Source organism: Varanus komodoensis, unplaced genomic scaffold, assembly GCF_004798865.1.
Source record: "Varanus komodoensis strain SLA01 unplaced genomic scaffold, ASM479886v1 scaffold5, whole genome shotgun sequence".
NCBI classification, from domain to species: domain Eukaryota; kingdom Metazoa; phylum Chordata; class Lepidosauria; order Squamata; family Varanidae; genus Varanus; species Varanus komodoensis.
In genome coordinates, this window is record NW_025336087.1 from 53,595,463 (window position 1) to 53,617,870 (window position 22,408).

The 22,408-nt window shown below is 38.0% G+C and overlaps 1 protein-coding gene across 17 annotated transcripts in view; it reads right to left on the bottom strand.

Annotated features, from left to right (window-relative positions):
• The window catches only part of PTPRD (protein tyrosine phosphatase receptor type D), a 530,840-nt gene that overhangs the window by 161,200 nt on the left and 347,232 nt on the right, over window positions 1-22,408 (bottom strand). For 11 of the 17 annotated variants that reach the window (XR_006416251.1, XM_044445966.1, XM_044445967.1 and 8 more), the window contains exons 5-10: window positions 12,104-12,292; window positions 10,873-10,881; window positions 8,301-8,411; window positions 6,986-6,997; window positions 4,545-4,814; window positions 1,552-2,133 (exon numbers count right to left, since the gene is read on the bottom strand). Coding sequence is in view for 16 of the 17 variants with exons in the window: in XM_044445966.1 (XP_044301901.1) it covers window positions 1,552-2,133; window positions 4,545-4,814; window positions 6,986-6,997; window positions 8,301-8,411; window positions 10,873-10,881; window positions 12,104-12,292 (1,173 nt within the window). In the remaining variant the exon portion in view is untranslated. The remainder of the gene's footprint in view (window positions 1-1,551; window positions 2,134-4,544; window positions 4,815-6,985; window positions 6,998-8,300; window positions 8,412-10,872; window positions 10,882-12,103; window positions 12,293-22,408) is intronic. The other 6 variants (XM_044445977.1, XM_044445974.1, XM_044445973.1 and 3 more) reach the window with 3 other exon arrangements.

The window sequence follows — 22,408 nt, forward strand, 5'->3', positions numbered from 1 at the left end:
TTCCCAATTCCTAATTTTCCATATTATTTAAGATATTGTCCCTCAGCAAGAGATTATTACAAGATTATTATAAGGATAACTCTGGCTGCAGCTGTCGCAATGAAGTCCTGTGCATGTGTGTGTTAAGAATGATAGGCCCTGAGTCTGTCTCTGATTCTGAGGTGTTGTTGTTCTATTGTTACTTATTTTGTAGTTCTTCAACATGTATATGTTTATTTATTTGGTTTATATCCCAACTTTGTTCTTTTAAAGAACTTAAGGCTGCCTACATCATTCTCCTCCTCCTGCTCTTAACATTATCCCCTCAACAACAACCCAGTGACATAGGTCGGGTTGAGAGTTTATGACTGGCCTAAATTTACTCAGTTGATCCCAGGACTAAGAGGGGACTACAGTCCAGATTGCCTGAGTCGGCTTCCATGCTCCTAATCACTACACCTCATTAGATGCTTCTGGATGTCTCCTTGAAATCTTTAATGTTAGGGTGGGAATACACGATTTTAAAGAAAATAAAAGTTATTCTAAAGAAACTTCTTGACAATATGGCCGTCATGTGCAAGTATAAAGTCCTAAATAAGATGAACTGCATTTCTAGCAGTTTTCTTGTATTTTATATGGCAGGGTTTAGACTACTTATTAACTCACTGCTTTAAGGCAGTTTTATTTGGTACAGGTCTGCCATTTTTCATAGGATACCTGTCCAGAGGGATCATTTACCTTGCATTACTCAGCCAAAGTAACAAAAAATATAGCTCCTGAAGGAGCTGTGGAAGAAAAATTCAGCAACATATGAATGGAACAACTATATTAGGCAGGAAACAGAGAAACAGCATACAGAAATGAAAGTAAGATTTTTTGAATATTTCATATATAGTTTACATTTTTTAATGTTTCTTTGATATTATATTTGTACTGTTATTTTATTGTCTTGTTTTTATGGAGTGTTGTAAACCTCCCAGGGAGCTTCAGTAGAGATACAAAGTAAGTAACAGTAACAAAACCAGCACCACCAACAGACCAAATATATGCAGAGGTGAAGCAGAAAGGACAATACAGGCCTTATACAGACAGCACAACCATAGAACTGGGAAGCACCTTGTAAGAGAATTTTCAAAAATATTTTTTTGTAAAAAATGAAACCAGGAAAACAAATGAAAAGCTCTAACAAATGACGTTTCAGAGAGTGTTTAAAAATATAAGAAATGGTAAAGAAATGCACAATTAAAGAAATACTTTAAAACTATGAAGTGGACTGAAACTCAGTGGCAGAGCTGGTTTGCATGCAGAAGGTCCCAGATTCAATCCTTGGCTTCTCCAGGTACAACCAGGAAAGATCCTGCTTTGAACCCTGGAGTGCCACCATCAGCCATTGTCGACAAAACCAGGCTAGATGGATTGATGGCCTAAATCAGTATACTGCAACATCCTAACTTCATAGGTTGCCAGAATAATCCATTCCAGAGCTTCCTTATGTACAGAGTTCATTGCTTAAAACAACATGCAACCTCCAACAGTACTGATTAGAATACATGACTACGGGTGTCACCTTACCTCCTGTCTGAGTGATGACTTGAATGTCACTAGAAAGAGGTCCATCCCCAACTGAGGTAAAAGCAAGAACTTTGACGGAGTAAGTTTTCTGTGGTACTAGATTTCCAATGGTGGTGATGTGGCTGTCAGCCACATTATGCTTCAACCAACTGTTGACATGCTGGGAAGGGTCCATGGTATAATAGACTCTATATCCTTGAATTTGGCCATTGGGTTCCTCAGGTTCTTCCCACTGTACCAAGATGGTGGTTGAGCTCAACATACGAGCCTGTACATTGCGTGGTGCACTAGATGGTGCTTGCTCTGAGGTCCGTGTTGATACAGGTTCACTGGGTGGACCTCGCCCAATGTTATTGACAGCAACAACTCTGAATTCATACTCTGAATATGGGCTTAAGCCAGCAACACTGTATCGTGTTGTGGCCACTCCATCAATTTCCTTATAAAGTTCATCAGAGTTTTTAGGTTTATGTTGTATTATGTAGTAAGATACCGGCTCAGGGTTTCCAGAATCCCAAGTCAAAGTGATGCTTGTTGCTGTACTTTCTGTTACAACAGGAGTTCCTGGAGGTTTAGGTAAGGCTGGAAAAACAATATAATAACATAAATTCAGCTGACAAAAAATTAAAGCTGAACATCATTTCTAAGCAAAATGATGAGCCATATTTATTTATTGCATTTGCATGCCACCCTATTATCCAAGGGATCTCTTCTGATATGACAAGTAAAAAGGAAACAGTTGTAGCTGATTTCTAGGGACATATGAAGAATCCATTTCAGGGATGGAAAACTGTTGGATTCCCTGGGCTTGGCTCCCCACACTTCAGTCCACGTTCTTGCAGCCATGAGTCCAACCTCCTGGTGAGTGTACTGAGCATTCATATGGGCACCTGCCCAGAAGCAAGCCTATGTGAACTCCATGTGAGTGGCATTTCTCCTGCTCCCATGGCTTGGCTTGTGTATGGAGGAAGGTTGGCGGCTGCACAAGCAGACATCTGCAAGCATTTGCAGACTTCCCTTTCTCTGTTTGCTTCCTAAGCAAGGGCTGACTATGTGAGTAAGTCTGATGAACAGAAAAGGAGAAGATTCTGGGGAGGATAATTGCAAGTCTATTGATTTAATAAGGGGACAAATCCCTTTTAAAATGTAATTTTATCCAACTAAATAACAACTGTACTAGCTTTTTCTATCCTTGCCAGCAAAAAAATAATAATAATCAAAAGGCAGTATTATATTATTAGAATGTGAGGCTTAATATTTGAATGTGAGGCTTAATTTCACTAAGTATTTGCATGAGTGAAAATTCACAAAAGGCTTGAAAACTGTACCATTTGAGTAACAAATCAAAACTTCCACATGGAGCACATTTTCTTTGACATGAATGCCACACATTTCATCCCACTCAACTTACATTACACACCATAATCAATGAAATAAGAGCGCCATGGTTGGAGTAATTCTCCTGTGTACTGAGTGCAAATGTCTGAAGAGGGATGTCTAGACATGAGGGACTCTTCTAGATTTTCATATGCTGAGGCTCCCATTTCTGCATCTGCATTTGCTGAGGAACAGGGTAAATCTAGCTTGTGATACTAGAATTGTTGCTAGCAGGACAGCCCAGGTCCTCAGTTTTCACATATTCCCTCTGTATAGCTTTAAGCCCATATGGCACAGATGGTTTAAACACCATTTTGCAATGAAACTTTCATGTGTAAGTGACCTGATCAAATAGGTCAGGAGCACAGTGAGAGTCAGAGATTTGTCTACTTTCTGCTATCAAAGCTAGCATTCTAAGCTGTTGTGGTCAAGCCCCAACACTGATGTTAGAACAAGTAAAAAAGATGCAAGTGCAAGCTATGTTTCCAAAGGAGAACATGTAACTTGACCTTCATGTAACTTCTGAGCATCTCAGCCTTCATTTAAGCTTAGAATCCCTGTGGTTCAAAATACAGACATGAAAGTAAATTAATAGTAGCTGAGCATATTGGAAGGGAAAGGGGATTTTATAGGATCACCTGTGGTCAAGGGGCATTGCTTCAGTGAATTGCAGAGGACTTTTTACTTCTAATTTGAAGAAACAGAATAAACCAAGCAAACTAGTGAATATATATTGCATTCATATTTAAAGGAATTATATCTCCCTACCTGGAGAACGACTGCCTGGCAACAGTGACACATGCATTGGCCACTTCCCGATTAGACTTCTGTAACGCGCTCTACGTGGGGCTGCCCTTGAAGACGGTCCGGATACTTCAATTGGTGTAAAATAGAGCTGCCAGGTTGCTGACGGGGACTGGATGTTGTTCTCATATAACCCTAGTCCTCCATCAGTTCCTCTGGCTTTCCATTGAAGTCCGGGCCCAATTCATGGTGCTGGTTATCACCTACAAAGCCCTGAACGGCTTAGGCCCTGGTTACTTAAAGGAGCGCCTGCGTCCATATATGCCCTCCCGCCCCCTGAGATTGGTGACAGAGGCCCTTCTCCAGGAACCCTCCGTGAAGGATATTCGGAGGGTGAATACTTGGAGGAGGGCTTTCTCTGAGGTGGCGCCCAACCTATGGAATGCGCTCCCCAGAGAGGTCCGCCTGGTGCCGTCCTTATTTGTTTTTTGGCGCCAGGCCAAGACCTTTTTATTTAAATGCTATTTTAACTGTTAATGGTTTATTTGTTGGTTTAAATTGACCAGGCTGGCTCCACTATTTTATTTTATTTTTTGTATTTTATTTATTTGATGATTTTTTTTCGTATTTTATATGGGATTTTAATGACTGTAAGCCACTCCGAGGCTCATGTGATGGAGCGGCATATAAATTGTTTAAATAAATAAAAGAAATAAGTAAAATATTTAGTTCTGATTAAAATCAATGAGACCCAAGTGCAACTAAGTCTGGATCCAACATGTTTGCTTAATTTTAAAATCTAGTTTTTAGTGGTAAAACATGGAATAACAAGTGTATTTTTTTAAAAAAAGTTCCACATATATGCCTATTACCTTTGACAGTTATCTGTGCTATTGCTTCTATAACACCAAGGGTAGACATGGCCACACAAGTATAGTTGGCAGACTGCCTGACATCATTAAGTTCCAGGACATTTCTTCCTATGGGCATATCATCTTCTGGCGTCAAATCTTCAGCACCCAGCATCCACTTCACATATGGCATTGGTGATCCCACAGCAACACAGGTAATGTTAACACTCCCTCCAGGCATAATTTCATGGTTGGTGGGTGGGATTGAGAACCTTGGTGGGACCCGGCGAACTGGAATGACACACAAATAAAGCTAATAACCCATACAAAAATGGGAAATGTAGATCTTGCACACAAGACTACATGCATTTTAGACATAGATTAAAGCATGAACTATTACTCTTATTTGCTAATATATATGTATATACACTAAACAGGTATATTATCTGTACATATAGTTTTTGGAAGAAGAGGTTTCTTTTACATTTACTCATCAGTATTTTAACCACAATCAACCACAATCATTTTTAACCTAATAAGGCCCCACAAATAGCTAACTACGTATTAACAACACACAAACACCATGCAAAATAGGCACGCACGCGCACACACACACACTCAAATATATGCATGTATATTCTATATGCATATGTATACATAAATATGTACAGAAGAAAACTGGAAAGTTGACAGCATGCTTGAGTTGAGTATCAAATCCAACTTCAATGCTGCACACTTCCAGCTGATGTAAAGAAATGTGCTGCAACACATTGTCACATCACAGCCCTGAAACACATCACCTACAGTACACTGAAAATGCAATTCTGATTTGCTTTCAGACTCAAAATGTGGATGCAGCCTCAAGACCTCACACTAACACCAAAACAAACATAGGAAATATATATATATATATATATATATGAGTGTGTGTATATGTGTGTGTGTGTGTGTGTGTGTGTGTGTATATATATATATATATATATAGTCACAGGAGAAGAAACAAGGCAAGCCAGTATGAGTACTGAATTTGGGCATGCAGGCAAGCAAATGACAGAGTCTATAGGGGATCATGCTTAGGAGAGAATCACAGGGCAGGAAATTTGTATAAGTACAAAACCAAACCAAAACAAAAATGGTGAGGGGAGAAATGTAATGGGATATAAAAGAGAATTTTAAAAAATGTGAGGGCAAAATAGTTTGAAAGAAATAGAAGTTTTAAGAGGATAGGACTGGTAGTAGGAAGATATTTGATTAAGCCTAAGATTGTTATGAAGCAAGTGTACAGTGGCAGGGAAGGAGCAGGACATTAAAACATTCCAGGTTCAACCGTGTTCACATAGAAGGGAAAGCAAAGTAAGCTGCTGGGATTAATAATAATAACTATAATAATATTAAAGGAAGCTCTATGTGCACAGAATGAGGGACAGTAATACCTAAAACACATAGCAGCAAGGTATTGCATTAACAGAGTAGTTAATGTTTAAGCAAACACAACACTGAGCAATACAAGGCAATAATAGATCAGTGCTCCTGCTTCAAATATTCTGTGCATCTATACAAGGTTGTGTATGTATGGTGAGAGGAGAGGCAACAGAGTTGCGCATTTCAACAAAGTACTCTGTGCTTTATGTATGTGGGCTTTCTACACAAGAAGCTAATGGTATTCTTCTAAATTCAGCATACTATATAAATCAACGGCCATGACTCTAATCAAGAGAAAGTTGGTGGTGCTACACCCCACTGAAATCAACAAGACTTAAGTTAGTCTCAGCTAACTTGGGCCATTGATTTCAGTGAGACTTGAGCAGCAATAACTTTATCTGGATTAGGGGCTCTGAGTACAAAATGAAAATTTCCTTAATCGCAGCCTTTCCACTGGATTGAGATAAATGTTGGTAAACATCTGCAGATTCAGAGGGGCTTGCTGTGATGGCCTTGTGAGTGAATGGGAAGGGCACAGGGAGAACAAAGAGCAAAGCATGCCTTTGGCAGCCAATTGACAGAGGTCACACAAAGCAAGTGACAGGCAATACAGAATTTGTAGTATAGAACAGGATTCCTTTCTTTTTAAAAAATAATAAAACATAGAAGAATTTTTAGTCTTCATGCTTGGGCTGCTTGAAGGAGCAATCAGAGGAAGTCATTCTTGGATCAGCAGGCATCAACAACAGAAATTAAAGGGGGGGGAAAGCAGGAACACTGACCAAATTGACAAGGGCTTAAACGTGTTAAGAGTGTTACAGGTTCATCATGCAACCAGACTCTCTCTCTCGTTCATCATGCACAACAGTTAGATACCGGCACACATTAAAAGCCATGACCAGAGCATTCTCTGCTTAAACATAACAATAACTGAAAAATAAAAAGGCCACAATGCAGCTACATTCATTTCATTTGTATTCTTTGTTATTGGTTTAATTAATATTTTGTAAGGTGGGTAAAAAAGTAAAAAACACACCAACCTTCTCGCAGCTCTGAGGGATGTAGGGGGTTTGATGCAGAACACAATGAAATGAGGAAAGGAGAAAAACAAGGGAAACACAGAGAGAGTAAAAAGGCCATATCAAGGCTTTCAACTGCTACTTGAACAACTTTACTTGCTCTAACCAAAGCTCCCTACCTCAGTCTGAAAGTTAGCAATTTCTTGCGGCTATCACGGTGTTAGAATCTAGCATTACTTTGAAAGAAAATAAAATCCCTTCAGGTAGTAATGGCACGCATGCCTCATGCAGTACAGTATTTTGAAAGGAAAAGGACCAAATAGCTTTCTAAGGAGGCCGTAATAACCTGCAAACTCTTCAGAGTAAATCATATTTTTAAACAAAAGTTTTGCACAGTGTCCCTCACACTAAAGTAATGATCCAAAAGCTGTGTGCATAAAAGTCTTTTCCCGCCCCCTTCCAACCCACGCTTCCATCGGGCAGACAGGATTATCGATGTATGCATTCAAAGACATGCTCTTCAGATTGCCCTTAAAAGATAGGCACTGGAAATTTGGCCAAAAGGAAGCACTTCAAATATACAAAACCAACAAGGCATGTTTCCATAATTTTAAAAAGCAATCATGCCCTTTACTTCACAATAATATACTCATATGAATCTATCCTTCTAAGTCATGCCTATCAAAAAGTTATCACTTTCACCACCCCACACACCCTTTTTAAATACACATGACAGCTAGTTCATTACAGCAGTGCCAGGGATTTATATTTTACTGATAAAATTTCAATTTAAAATAAAAATATAGCTGTATGAAACTATGCTTAAAGAAACAGAAAAGGAAAGCTAGACAATTGTCTTCTTCACAAAGAATTTCCAAGCTAAGAACTTTTCCTTTACAACTCAGCAGCAGAGGTCATGTGGCTACACACCTCAACACCCTGAGTTTCAATTAGAACTGAATTAGTTTCACCACAAGCAATCACGTTAGGAATTTAACAAAACAAACCGAGAAAGGGAGAAAAAGAAAGACCCAAAATAAATGCAACATTCAGGTCAATAATCAATGCAGGAAAAGTAGAAGTCAAGATGTAAAAATGTAAGCATACTTACAAACCTTAAGTCACAGGGGCAGATTGGACTCAAAAGTGTCTGTATTCATATCAGTCCCCCCCCCCCCCAAATTTCATTCCTCTAAGATTTTAAAACATTTTCTTACTGTTATTTTTTTGCCTTGACAGTTTATATGCTACTGTAGTTACACCACAGACCCCGAGAGTATCTTAACACCCCTTGAGCCTGAATGAAGAGTGGATGCCAGGGTTATGTCATTCCTACCTCTGACATATAGATTGGCAGGGGCAGAATAGCGAGTACCCGCACTGTTGGTTGCAACACACTCATATTTGCCTTGGTCAGATTCTTCACTCAGTTCGATTTGGAGGGCACCTGTATGAATATAAAATATATTGCCATAGAAACTGTTAAAAACCGGGTTTTCATGTCTCCAACTACACACCACTTAATAATCATGAATAGCCCTGAAAGCGAAGGTCCACTCAACGTCGGTTCATTTTCTCGCTAAGGTGACACAGACAAAAAAAATGATGTGATGAAAAAAACAAAGAGATTATTTTTTTCACACCATCAATGCTAGCACAGGAAAACAATCTGCATTTGGCAAACAAATTTCTAGCATAATACTGTTTTTTCCTAGACTATTAAAATGAAGATGGGTGAGACTGCTTCAAGGAAGTATGGCTTTAAAACAAAACAAACGAGATTAGGTCATTGGGTCGCTGCCATTTTGTTTATTAAATTATTTCTTTTTGCAACAAAAGTAATATAAAAGTGGCACTTGGCAAAAAAGTGAGAAGATGGGTTTCAAGAAAGTCTCCCATTGAAGAAGGCCAAAAATGTGCAGCGAGTACAAAAAAAAGGCTGCTTGAAGTGAAAAAAAGAAACAAATTAGTCATTTATAGTAATCAAAATATTATTTTAAAGAAACAAAACTCCCTTAAAGACATGCAGATTTGGTAAGAAAAAGAAAGACATTCTCCACAACTTACAATCTTAAGAGCATTTGCTGAAAAACAAGGAGTTGAATTAGAAAGCACCAAAAAAAAAAAAGTTAAAAAGCATGGCCCAAGCCAACAAGGAAGAAGCAACCAACCACTGCTGAGGACCTCAGGATGGCCCCCCTAAGACACCCATCAAAATCCACGACTGGGATTAGCAGTGTGGTGTCACAAAACCCAAGAAAAATATAAAACAAGAATTACAAAAGACATGAACAATGTTTACAAAATTATTAAAAACCAGCAATACCACATACCACCAAGAATACTGAATCATCAACCTTTCCAGTTGCAAAGCCTGAAGATCAGAAGGATCCAAAAATCCAGTGTACGGTAAATCCAAGAAAAAAAATATAGTGTTGCTGTTATTTGTTAGGGAGAAGAATGCGGTTTTTTTTATTTGATAAGTGAAAAGAAAAAAATACAATTGAACAAAAAGAAAAAAAGAAACCCTTTTGAAAGACAAAGTTAAAAAGAAGATATTCCATGTTGTCTTCTGCATGTCTGCAACTGTTCTCCAGACCATCTTGGCTTGGTCCAAAACAAGAACAGCTAAGGAAGAAAAAAAATGATCTTTTTTTTTTTGCTCCAGTTGGACCAAAAAAAAAAGAAAGAAAAAAGAGAAGAAAAAAGAAAAGAAAAAAAGGGTAGAAAAAGAAGAAGAAAAAAGAAAAAAGAGGGACAAATGGTACGCTGTGACTGGGTTTGGCCGGAAGACCTGGATATGCTTTCATTGAAGCATATCACAAAGTAACAAACTTTTTTTGAAGAAAGAATGAATGAACAAACACAACTTTTCTTTTTAATGAAATGTGAAAAGGATGGTGGGAAAAAAAAATCACAAGATGAAAGTCACTGATCATAACTGAATAGGACAAAAGGAAGAAGTAAAGATGACTAACATTTCTGTAATGTGTTTATTTTTTAAAAAAAGGACAATAATGAAGAAGGTGCAAGGACAGAAAGAATAAGATCATTCTGTGAACGTTAGTTCAGCACTCTTACCTCTTATTGGTGTACCACCTGGGTGGATAATATGAATGCAAATAAGATTAGAAAGAAGAAGCATTAGTACGAGAAGAAGGAGGCTAGGGCTTTGGAAGAAGAATCAAATTAGAGTTACAGAATTAAATAAGGTATTAAAAGAAACTTGAATTTCTATACTGTTAAAAACAGGAATATATATTTTAGATACAATTATTAGCTTATAAAAAACAAAATAACAAAGGCCATCATTTTTGTGGAGGAGGGGAAGGGGCAGGACAGACCTGTCACTCAACTCAAGCAAGAACTTAGGTGTTTGGTTATAGAAGGTGAAAATATATTGTATAGGCCTGAAATCCTTAAAGATAATTCTACAGTACTACATTTAATACAGTGTTTAGGAGGTGATACTGGATAACTATTTAAATGATATATATATAGATATAGATATAGGTATAGAAAGACAGAGGTATAGATATAGGTTTAATATGTGACTATATAGAGGGGAGGGGGAGGGGGAGAAAGAGAGAGAATGAGAGAGAGAGGATACACTGAAGACTGTCTTGAAATAAACACTGTTGTTTATGTTGGACTCTTTTGTCATTTACTGTGCTACATCTATGTGACACTTGTGTATTTTTCTTCTGAGTGTTTCTAGAAATGATACAACAACAATTTTGTGAAGGATTGTGTGTGTGCCACTACAGAGTTCTGGTGACTACACTGACCGTTAGTAAAATGCATGCCATGCATTTTAAGAGTAATAATCATCATTATAATACCATAATCATAGTATTCTGCATATGAAATTAGTGGGGGTGAAGTGCGCTTCAGAACTAAGCACTTACCAATAGATTCTGGAGATTTAAATACGGAGAGAAGAAAGACAGCATAAAAATATTATTATATTCCTTATAATTTGGTACAAAAGTTTTCAAGTTAAAGCTTTATATACTAAATAATCTATGTCACATGTGAAAATTACTTCTAGCTTTACATTAACAGAAGTTTAATCTACACAGTTCTGCTGACAACAAGCACAGAAGTTGATTAACAAGACGGGTTAACATCACAGGACAGGTCAAATAGCTAAAATTCTGGGAAGACAGGTGATTAGACAACTAATTCTACAGCACTATCATTGCCGAAGTAAACAGTTTATTATATTTCCCACCCCTTGTATTATAGTTTATATGGGGATCAGCTTTCAACTTAGTAAATTTAGAGTTATCTTATTATGAAACTGCAGAGAGCATAAAGCTGGGAGAAAGGATTGTTTGGGGAAGTGAAACGGGGAAAGAGAAAGAGCAGCGAAAGCTGGACTCTACACCAAAGCATACTTCTGTAGATCCAGACACTGTCATATTGATGAAGCATTAGTGTTTAATGCACACTACTGTGGCTAAATGCATTGGAAAACTCAGCCAGTAAAAATCATTCCATTCACAGGCTAACCGGAGGAGCTTTGTGTTATTGTTTGCTTGCTTGCTTTTGGGAAAGGTTAGAGAGAGAACACATGAGAAAAAAGTAGTGTGTTTCATGTATTAGTGAGAGGAAAGAAGATGTGTCCAAACTGGCTATCTTTGGTGGATTCAAAATGTTGAAAAGAATTCACATAGCACAATTGTTTAAGAATATTTTAAGTGACAAATAATGAAAATTTAGGGTTAGATGGGTATAACCATTGGTACTCCTTGTATGTTCAGAAGTCCAATGTTGAAATAAATTTGTTTTTAAATAATAATAACAACAACAATAATAAATAAAAAGATAGGTAGGTAGAGGAAAAATGGATCTGTCAAATACTGCTGAAAAGCAGTAAAGGAAATAAAAATATCAAAACTACAGTCACAGCAGTGAGCAATGTGGAATAAACAGAAGCTGCAAGACACACACTGACAGATTCTGGAAACAGGCTATGATAACACAGACATGGACAACACGCTCAACAACATAAAAAAGAGAAGAGAAGGAGAAATCATGACCTATAAAATAAAAAATAATAATTAAAAAAGAACAGAAAAGAAAATCAAGGAAGAATAACTTCAGTCATTATTGTAAACTGTAACAATACCTTACCTGATCGTAATTGTTTGATACGTCCATTGTTGTTGCTTGTGTCCACAGGTAAAAAATCTTTGAACCAAGTTATTTCGGGATCGGGATTGCCGCTGGCTGCACATAACATGGTGGCCGTTCGAGTACGTTCAACCACCTTTAACTGTGGTCCCATATCAATCGTGGGGAAACCACGAGGAATCTGATCCTCTAAAAAGTAAGCAGAAACCAGATTTACAAAATATATTACTACAATCATATTTAACAGGGATTTGCAGTTTCTCTCTGTCGTTTGTCCTATCCTAATTTCATTCTAAGCCTTTTTTGCATAAGTTTGCAATTAAAAAAAATGTTCACATGAAATTTAGTGTGGAAATATAGATATTTTTGCATGCTATTTTGCCCAATCTGCAGCAGTTTTGCAAGCCCAATCCCCTAATATAATGTATTTTGAATTTTACTTTCATTAATACTTGCATTTGGGTTTACAATTTCCCCTAATAAATGTATTTCTGAATGCAGAACTGCATCACAAACTTCAGAAAGTGTAAACCAAAACTAGTTTCCCTATTTCCCTAGTTCTTATTCACCACAAACCAAACTAATCACAAGGTTGTTGATTACCTCCTCTAGCATATAAAAAAGAAAGGACTGCACAAACTAAGGTTTGTAGGCTAAACTGTGTAAAAAAAAACCATAGTTTCCCATAATGTCTGATATGAGAAATTAAGTGTACTTTACTGAAATTAATTAGTTAGTGGAAAAATTAAGATATTTATTATAAAATTAGTACTGCATATTTTTCGAGGTGTTGATGGAATGCTGTCTGATCTAGCAAAGAATTCTATCCATTGAATAAACAGGGAGAAGGATTTCAGGAATTCTTTGAATGCACATTGTCCAAAGGGTCTGTCAACCTATTGGAAAAGACTGGGCTGTGGAACTGGAAAATGAGGGAAAAGGAAAAACAGCCTGCAACTGTCTCATTCATCTTCAGTGGATGCTTCTACTAAATCAAAATAAAGTCAATGGAATAATACCAACTGGATATAAGTCTTTTTAATTTGCTAGTTCAATATAGGCTACAGATAAACAGATTCCAACAAATTTAGGGTGACATAAAAGTTCAATAAAATTCCAAATTGGCATGCTTGTAGTCCAGTTCTACTCCTATCCACATTTACTCAGAATTAAATACTACCTGATTCTGAAGTATAGTTGTGTAGGACTATAGCTTTAGTTTCATGAACCTAAATCTTATGTATTTACCTTTCATGGCGAGGGGAATGTCTTTTGGATGGAAGAGTCCAAACTGCTTTTTAATTTCTTGCACTTCCAAAGAGACTTTGCATATGGTATGAATAGCTACTGATTTAGATTCAATACTTGTGCAAGTGCAAGCAATGTGGATTTTTGGATCCTGAACATTTTTTGATTTAATAGTTAATGGGAATACAATCCAAAACAGAAATGTCAAGGTATGTAATATTTTTGCTGTAATAATCTAAGAGTCATATTTATTTATCCTTTGATATATATTGATAGCTTCACTGATATATATTTAATAGCAGTACAGTGATGGTCTTATTTTGCTTCACAAAGAACAAGTAAGAAAACAAAAAGGATCAATAACTACTGTAGAATACATGCTTTGTTATTAAACATCTTGCTTGGCAAGTATTGACTTGCAATTCTTTAAGGAATAAAAATAATTGACTACAAATTGTCCAGTGTCAAATAAATTACTTGTGTTGCCAGGAAATGGTGCGATCTTTTCCCACAGTTGCAGTAAAGCTTTCAGATGCATTTGAAAAACTTAAGAAGGATTTCCTTGGATACCTGACAACTCTTTCATTCCCTAGTGACTTCCTTCTCCCTGTGGCTACTTAATCACGGACAATGTGGATACCCACAGACACACTACACCAAAGTAACAGCCACTGATCTTTTGCAACTGTGAATGCCCTAACTCCACAGATAAACATGAAGTGTCAATGCCTGATATTCTCAGGCTGTTTGATATAGGGAATTTATGAAATAAACTTGGTAACAGTTTATAGGAAGTGAAGCCTTCACCCTGGAATAAAGCTTGACATGTGCCATGCTGAAACAGTGAGTGTAATGCATTTGCCATGACCTTTCTTCTCCCTTCTTGACTCACAGTGAACACTCCCAAGGCCCTGTTTTTCATATAAACAAGCAAACAACAAAGATAATCTATCTTGCATACTAATGAATTGGACTATGTAAAGAGCTTCCCTTTCTTATTTTTAATAGGGGTAATTAAATTCTATCCATCCCTCTTATGCACAGAACCTTTCTCACTCGTCATTAAATTTTCATGAGAAACAACACAATGTAACAGATTCAAATAGTCAGAGCTGTTATACTTTGACAGTTGTGGCTTGTTTCCAATCTGGCTGTCAGGTATTTGGCAATAAAACCCAGTATTCAACGTAAAATGGACTGGAGGAAATAATGAAATTTGTAATTGGAATGCTTATCTCAGTGGGTGTAGTTTATAAGATGTTAATTGCTTTCTGTTCTACTTTAAATTTATTAGTTATTTCTATAAAACATGTCTTTCCAGTTTGATGGCACCACGTTTGACAGAACATCAAATAAGATGAACATTCACATCAATCAGTGATGATATTGTAGCCACATATTCTTTTAAACAGGAAGGAAACATGGCTATTAATCGATATATTAGTATCTTTAAACTTCTACATGAAGTGAAAAGAAAAAATATTTTGTCATGTTAATTAGTGTTTGCATTAATGTCATCATTAGGATTTCAATAGCAATGTCCACCACTTTTCATTTTAATGTCCAGTCACGCTGAATTAGCTAGCAATTCATCAATACTTTAGATCAGACCTGACCTTCCCAGAACCATCTGACACTGTCAGTTTAACAGGCCATTAAAGGGCAGATTACTATGCCCTTGCGCTCAGGGAGTCATATACGTAATATACATATTTGTTTATAGTGGCAGTTATGAGAGATCTGGTGACGTACTGCATTCTTTGCATTTGCAACATGTCTTGGTTGTATGCTCTGCTACGATTTTTTTTTTTTTAAATTCCAGGCATTCATTCCTCAGCATTTCATTGACCAATAAACCTCAAGAATCTGGAAGATGAGTTCTGCCCTGATACAATTATAGCATGAAGTCCAATTAGAGAGGCATATTTCCAGTATATACCAGTATATTTCATCTTTTCACTAATCATTTTATTAACTTCATTAGCAACTAGATTTGTACTATGTGTTCAGAAATTTTATTTCAGACTTTTACACACCAAAACTTCTAACAGTTGTATGTTTATCTGAGAGGTAGAAATAACAGCAGAACTGTGTTGTAGTAATTTACTTGGTCCATTTACTATTTGCAATGTCTTACTGTAAACATAATTTACAGCTTTATCTATTAGACATATGACACAGAATCCACCAATCTACAGGTAAAAAAGTATCTTGGTAATACCTTGAAACTGTCTACAAATTTCGAATGCATGAAAGACGGGTCAGGTAATCCAAAAAGTGCTATTCTCCAGATAGAAGCCAAGTATACAGGCTTCTTCTCCATCATACAGGTTCTCCTTTTTCATTAATTTTGGTGGTAAAATGTTGACATGCTTTGCTTGGCTTACATTTCTGCTTTTCACACTTCCATGAATGGCCAGAGGAAAAGTTACCGTAGGAATACAATGGCAATATGCAAACATATTGTATATTCAGCCATCTCACTCATGTGAGGTCATTTTCCACTGCCCATGATTAGTCCTCCATGCCATGTTCCAGCATATTGCTCACTAGCTTAATAGGGTGACCTAGAGACAGGATGGAAACATTTTACTGATCATTTGCTCCTTGTGTTTGCTGTGTTTCTCTGCCGCCATTGATTTTAGGTAAGATCATTACTAGGAACACTGGAGCATTTGGGTGGGGTGACTATAGCTTTGTCTTTGGGCATAAAGGAAAATGATGGAGGCAGGTAGGGTGAAGAGTACCATGATAATCTGGACCAGTTGTATTCTGAACAACAGTAGAATTAGAGGGCTTTGTAAAGCTTGCTTGCCATTTTGAGGTGGGCTCTAAAGGTTAATAAGCCTTCAAGGTTGGTTCTGTTCCTGACTCAGGAGAACATCATGGTCATTTCTATTATTGTTCCTTATTTTAAAATTAATGTAAGTAGGATTCTGATTACACCACATTTGTCAGTGATTATGATTGGTGTGATATACTGATTATTCTTGGTGCATCAGTCTTTATTAACAGGGTATAATCAAAGCATGGATAGAGAGTGGGATGCATGTGGAAGTCAGCCTATCCTGATAGTCATATAGAACCAATGTGTATAAAAGATTCTTCCATTTGACCTGTATGTTGTATAGAGCCTGTGGAATTGAGGCTGCCACTGTACTTCAGATTCTACCATTGATTGTGTTCTGTTTCTAACATTTCTAAGAAATGTTAACACCCCTTATTTTGTGAAAGAAATACAAACTAGAGCTACAACTAATATGGTTCAGAATGTTTTAACTTACAGTTTATGTGGTGTGGTGGTTAGAATGTTAGAATGGGGACTGGGAGATGCAGGTCCTAAGCCCCACTCAGCCATGAAGCTCACTTAGCAACTTTGGAACAGTCACTCACTCTCAATCTAACCCACCTCACAGGATTGCTGTTGTAAATACAAAACAGAATAGGAAAGGACTTTGTAAGCCACCTTGGATTCCTTTCAAGAGGAAAACAGGCAGGACGTGAATGCAATGCAATAATAGAAAGGAACAATGAACTTTCCGCTTACATTGTTTGAATCAAAATACTTAAGGTGAATGACCTGAAGGTAGAGACAGCAAGAGTAGCTGTGCTATACCAATCCAAAATTCCATCCACATCTGGTGTCCTGCTTCCCAGAATGACCACTTAGATCCCACTGCAAAACCTATCAGCAACTTGTGAAGGAAAAAGCTCTATCCTCCTTTTGCCTTTCATTAACTCAAATTCGATGGAGCATAATTTCTGAATACGGAGGTTCAATAACCAGCATGTCTAAGCACCACTGTGGCTTCCATATATTCACCTAGTCATCTTTTTTAAATCCTCTAAGGGTCAAGCTACACAGAACCTACATGTTGTGCTAAAGATGCTGCCAATTCAGCATTTTTTCTGATTCCCTTTTTTCTTTTTGGCCACCAACCCCTGCTTCCTGTTGTAAATCACAGCATTTCAGTAAATAAGGCATGTGGAATGCCAACTCCTATCTCTATGCATAGACTGGAGATAGTGGCAGGAATGTCATGTAAAAGTGATTTGCATGGTATTTGAAAGAGCTGCTCTTAGCAGTACCTCCAAGTCCACTTGGGTGTAATTCACCAGCCCCACTGAATAGATGTACCTTGCCCAAAGCTAGGATTCCTTGCTACACCTTCTCCCATATACTTAGGAAAAAAAGCAAGTGAATATGGGACATGATAGAGATGCATAAAATTATACATGGATAGAGAAAAAGTTGTTAATGTTTTCTCATAATGATCCAAGGTCATCAAAGTGAATGGTGGAAGACAGGCCTCTTAATACAGTGGTACCTCAGCTCATGAACACCTCAGTTCATGACCAAAAAATTTCATAAAAATTTTGACTCAGGTCACGAACTCCGCACTGGGTGGTGACTGCGATCGTGGCCATCTCCCCACCCACCAAATGAGGAGATAGCTGTGATTGTGCCGGGGGTGGAGATGGCCAAGATCGCGACCATCTTTCCTGCACGAGTGCACCTGTGATCTCAGCCATCTCCCCCTCAGCACGATCATGCCCATCTCTCCCCCTCCCCAGCACACCCGTCTCTCCTCCCCAAAAGCATGCCCGCGATTGTGCCCATCTCTCCTCCCACCCCTCCAGCGTGCCAGGATGACAGCACATGCTGGGATGGTGGGCACAAACGCAGTAATGCTGAGGGGGCGAGGAGATGGCTGTGATCTTTGTTGTTGTTTGTCACTTCGCTTCACATTTTTCTGATTAAAAAAAATTAGTTACAGAACGGATTAACCTTATGTACACTGAACCTTATGGGGAAATTTAACTTGGCTCACAACCAATTTGAGTCATGACTAGAGTTCTGGAATGGATTAAGTTTGTGAGCCAAGGTAATACTGTACATATTCATTAATCTCTGAATGAATATTTGAATTGTGTTGTTTTCTAACTGCTATTTTACATTTTATTAAGTATATACTTCTGATGCTGTGACAATCCTTGAGTGTTGTTTACCATGGAAAAATGACAAAACAAACTAAAGCTGATGGGCCATCAACTTAGAAAGCTTTAAAAGAGAACAAGATTCATGGAATTGTTTCAGTTGTTATGCGAACAAGATGCCTGGTCAAGTTTGGCTGACCACACATATGCTTAAAAAAAAAACGCGATTTCATAATTCAAAGCTGTTCATTTTTTCCAAATTTTGGAGGAGTGAAAAAACTAAAAACAGTCTGTGGGGAAAAGGAATAAGGTGGAAATGCTTAAAAAAAACCCCTTATCTTGGATCCCCCCTCCACCAGGTATTCTCTTTTCTAGTTCCGAGCACGCACAGTAATACATGTTGAGTCTTGATCATTACACTCAGACCTCAAAAATTTTACCACAGTTCTTATTTGGATCGGAATCAAGGGAAAATTTTCATGCTGCCCTTCCCTCCCCAACATGGAACTCAGTCCCAGCAAAGCACTGAATAAGCATACATGAGAGTTTTATAATGACGTATAAGTAAAGTGAGAGAAAGGCTGTAATAGTTTATTGATCCCATAATGGCACCGTTATGATTTAGTTGCAACCTACTTGCCAAGTTTTTTTTTCAGAGGAACACAACAGAAGAAGCTGCCCAAAGACCTTTTTTTTAGTAATGGATGGCATGGAAAAACTTTATAAATAAATAAATAACCAACCAACCAACCAACCAACAACAACAAAAACCAGGACATTTCCAACTCACGATGCCAATTTTCCTTCAAAAGAAAATATAAATTCAACACAGGTTGTGTTCAAATTTAGCTGTATTATTGAGTTCATTAACATTGCACTATCTTCCTCACTAGTTCTGAAGACTCTAGGGATATGTATCCAACTCTCCCTGAAAAAAATCTTATGAATAGAAGTCTTCAGCCTTTTTTGCAATTCCGATTTTTGCTTGAGAGCTTCAAATTCATCCCAGCATTTTGTTTCAGGTAACGTTTTATCTGTTACGTATGTCCAAAACAAGCTTTCCTTTCCATCCAAGAAATGTCACGATAAATTTTGGTTTCCATTAGTTTTTCAAATCTTTTAGCCAAACAGAAACATCCAAATTCATTCTGAAATTTGAAGCATATTTGGTAGCTTCAAATGAAGCTGTAGTATTCTAACCTCAAATGAAGCTGAAGTACCCTAACCATTATACCATTCTGACTTTCATGCATGAAATGCATGCATTTTGAGCCAACACAAATAACATTATCTAAGTGTAGGCTTAGAAGGAAGGTGACATAGTATTACCACCTGTCAAGTATCCTTAATAAGAAAAAAACGTATATACAAGAGAAAGCAGAAAGCATGTTCCAGCCCAGGGAGAAGTAGCAATGCTATTGGTGCAAAGAGGAAGCAAGAGAGTACAAGTCTAGTTTCATATCCAGACAAGACGGAGGTCCTGTTGGTTGGCGGACTGGGCTTCAGGAAAGGGGACCTGAACCTAGTCCCGAATGAAGTTGCACTCCCTCTTAGGGACAAGGTCCGCAGCTTGGGAGTGCTCCTCAACCCGGAGCTTTCACTGGAAGCTCAGGTGACAGCGGTGGTGAGGAGCGCTTTCTTTCAGCTTCGGCTGATCCATCAGCTGCGTCCCTACCTGGAGGATGACTGCCTGGCGACGGTGACACACGCGTTGGTGACTTCCCGACTTGACTTCTGTAATGCGCTCTACGTGGGGCTGCCCTTGAAGATGGTCCGGATTCTTCAATTGGTTCAAAATAGAGCTGCCAGGCTGCTGACGGGGACTGGGCATTATGTTCACATGACTCCAGTTTTCCGTCAGCTTCGCTGGCTCCGCATTGAAGTTCGGGCCCAATTCAAGGTGTTGGTTATGACCTATAAAGCCCTTAATGGCTTGGGTCCTGGTTACCTTAAGGAGCGCTTACATCCATATATGCCCGCCCGCCCCTTGAGATCTGCGGGAGAGGCCCTTCTCCGGGAACCATCCGTGAAGGATATTAGGAGGGTGAGTACTCAGAGGACGGCTTTCTCTGCGGTGGCGTCCATTCTATGGAATGCGCTCCCCAGAGAGGTCTGCCTGGCGCCGTCGTTATTTGTTTTTCGGCGCCAGGCGAAGACCTTTTCATTCAAACACTATTTTAATTGTTAATATTATTTATTTATTTTATTTTTCGGACCAGGTCGACTCATATTGTTTTATTCTGTTCTTATTTATTTATTATTGTGAGCCGCCCCGAGGCTTCGGCGAATGGGGCGGCATAGAAGCCTTCTAAATAAATAAATACTCAATGTAGTATGCAAAATGAAGAATGGGAAAAACAGATTTCAGTTTGAGTATATAAAGAATATTGATTAAGATTCTACCAATGAGGAACTAAACGTATGCTACCTAAATGCAAAAATATCTATCTAATTGGTATAAATCTGCCAAAGACTTCAAAGGATAGACTTCTTACTAAGGATGTACAAATTGACATGATCAAAGAGAATGCATTAAGTAATGCGAATGATGCATTCCTTTGTTCAAAGCCTTTGATATTTAGTATGTAGCTAGAACACTGAATTTGTAGAAGGGATTGTCTTGTTTAATAGCATATTATCAGAGCCTTTACATCCTAATACAGAATTGAGATCAAGACATTCAACACATATTTGATAACTTAAATGAAAAATAGGTATATGTAACACTTCCTCGCCACAGTTCTATCCAGATTAACTAAAATTCCAAATTTTTGCAACGGTCCTAGGACAATTGAGGCCTATAAATCCCAGCATGCTGGGAGCTTTTTATTCTAAGTTTGTACAGGATTACGCCTTTAGGCTACCTAGGATTGTGTTGATAGTCTCTCAGGTAGACTAAGAGAATTCAGAACTACACATATAGCAGCAAGGTAGGGAGTGGGGAAGAGAAGCCCCCCAAAAATGGAGAGCAGTATGCAGCCAAAGGTTCACATTATACTTAGATGTCAAGCTGTGTGCACACTCATGATTAGGGTGAAATATGCTGTCCTCTGAACTTCAAACTTGAAATGAGCCTTTATTCTAATAAAGACTAGCCAGTACATGGTCTAAATTATTCAGGTCAAATTTCATGGTCAAATTGTTAATGTATTTGGAAATTTCACAGTTTGTTATGAATTAACCAGAAAAAAGCAAATTTGTAATATTGCATGGATTCCTTTCTGGAGAACTGCATAGCACTGTAAGTCTCTATTTTTAAGTAAAGTATGTTAGTCATTTAGAGCGGTAAAACCCCTCTCTCAGCCTGCTCCACCACTGCATTTTAGCATCTAGCAGCTGCTAGTGAAATGTTTTGAACAAAGACCAAATTAAACCTGAAATAGTCATGTTTTAGTATGTTTTGCTTCAAAATGCTTCAAAACCACACAAGCCAGATACCACATCACCTTGTGGGACAGGACAGGTCCACCTGTTGGTCATCATTTCTAGACCTCTAATGGCACAAGCTGGGAGTTTTGTTGAAGCACATTCTTTTTTAAATGTTTATTTAAACTACTACAAAACTACAATGCAAATATAAAGATATGTCATAAAGAATAAAAAGAAAAAAAACACAAAATACAAAACAATGTATTTTGTTTTGTATATATAAAAACCTCCTTCATGGATCATTGCCTTGTCATGGCGAAGGGGCTTGCATAGCTCAATGACGCTATGAGCTATGCCGTGCAGGGCCACCCAAGACAGACAGATCATAGCAGAGAGAACGTGATCCAATGGAGAAGGAAATGGCAACCCACTCCAGTATTTTTGCCATGAAAACCTCATGGACAGTACTAAAAGGCAAAAAGATAAGATGCCAGAAGATGAGCCCCTCAGGTCAGAAGGTGTCCAATACGCTACTGGGGAAGAGCAGAGGGCCAGTACTAGTAGCGCCAGAAAGAATGAAGCGACTGTGTCAAAGCTGAAAGGACACTCAGTTGCAGATGTATCTGGTGGTGAAAGAAAAGTCCGATGCTGCAAAGATCTATACTCCATAGGAATCTGGAATGTAAGATCCATGAATCAAGGCAAGCTGGATGTGGTCAAACAAGCGATAACAAGGCTGAACATCGACAT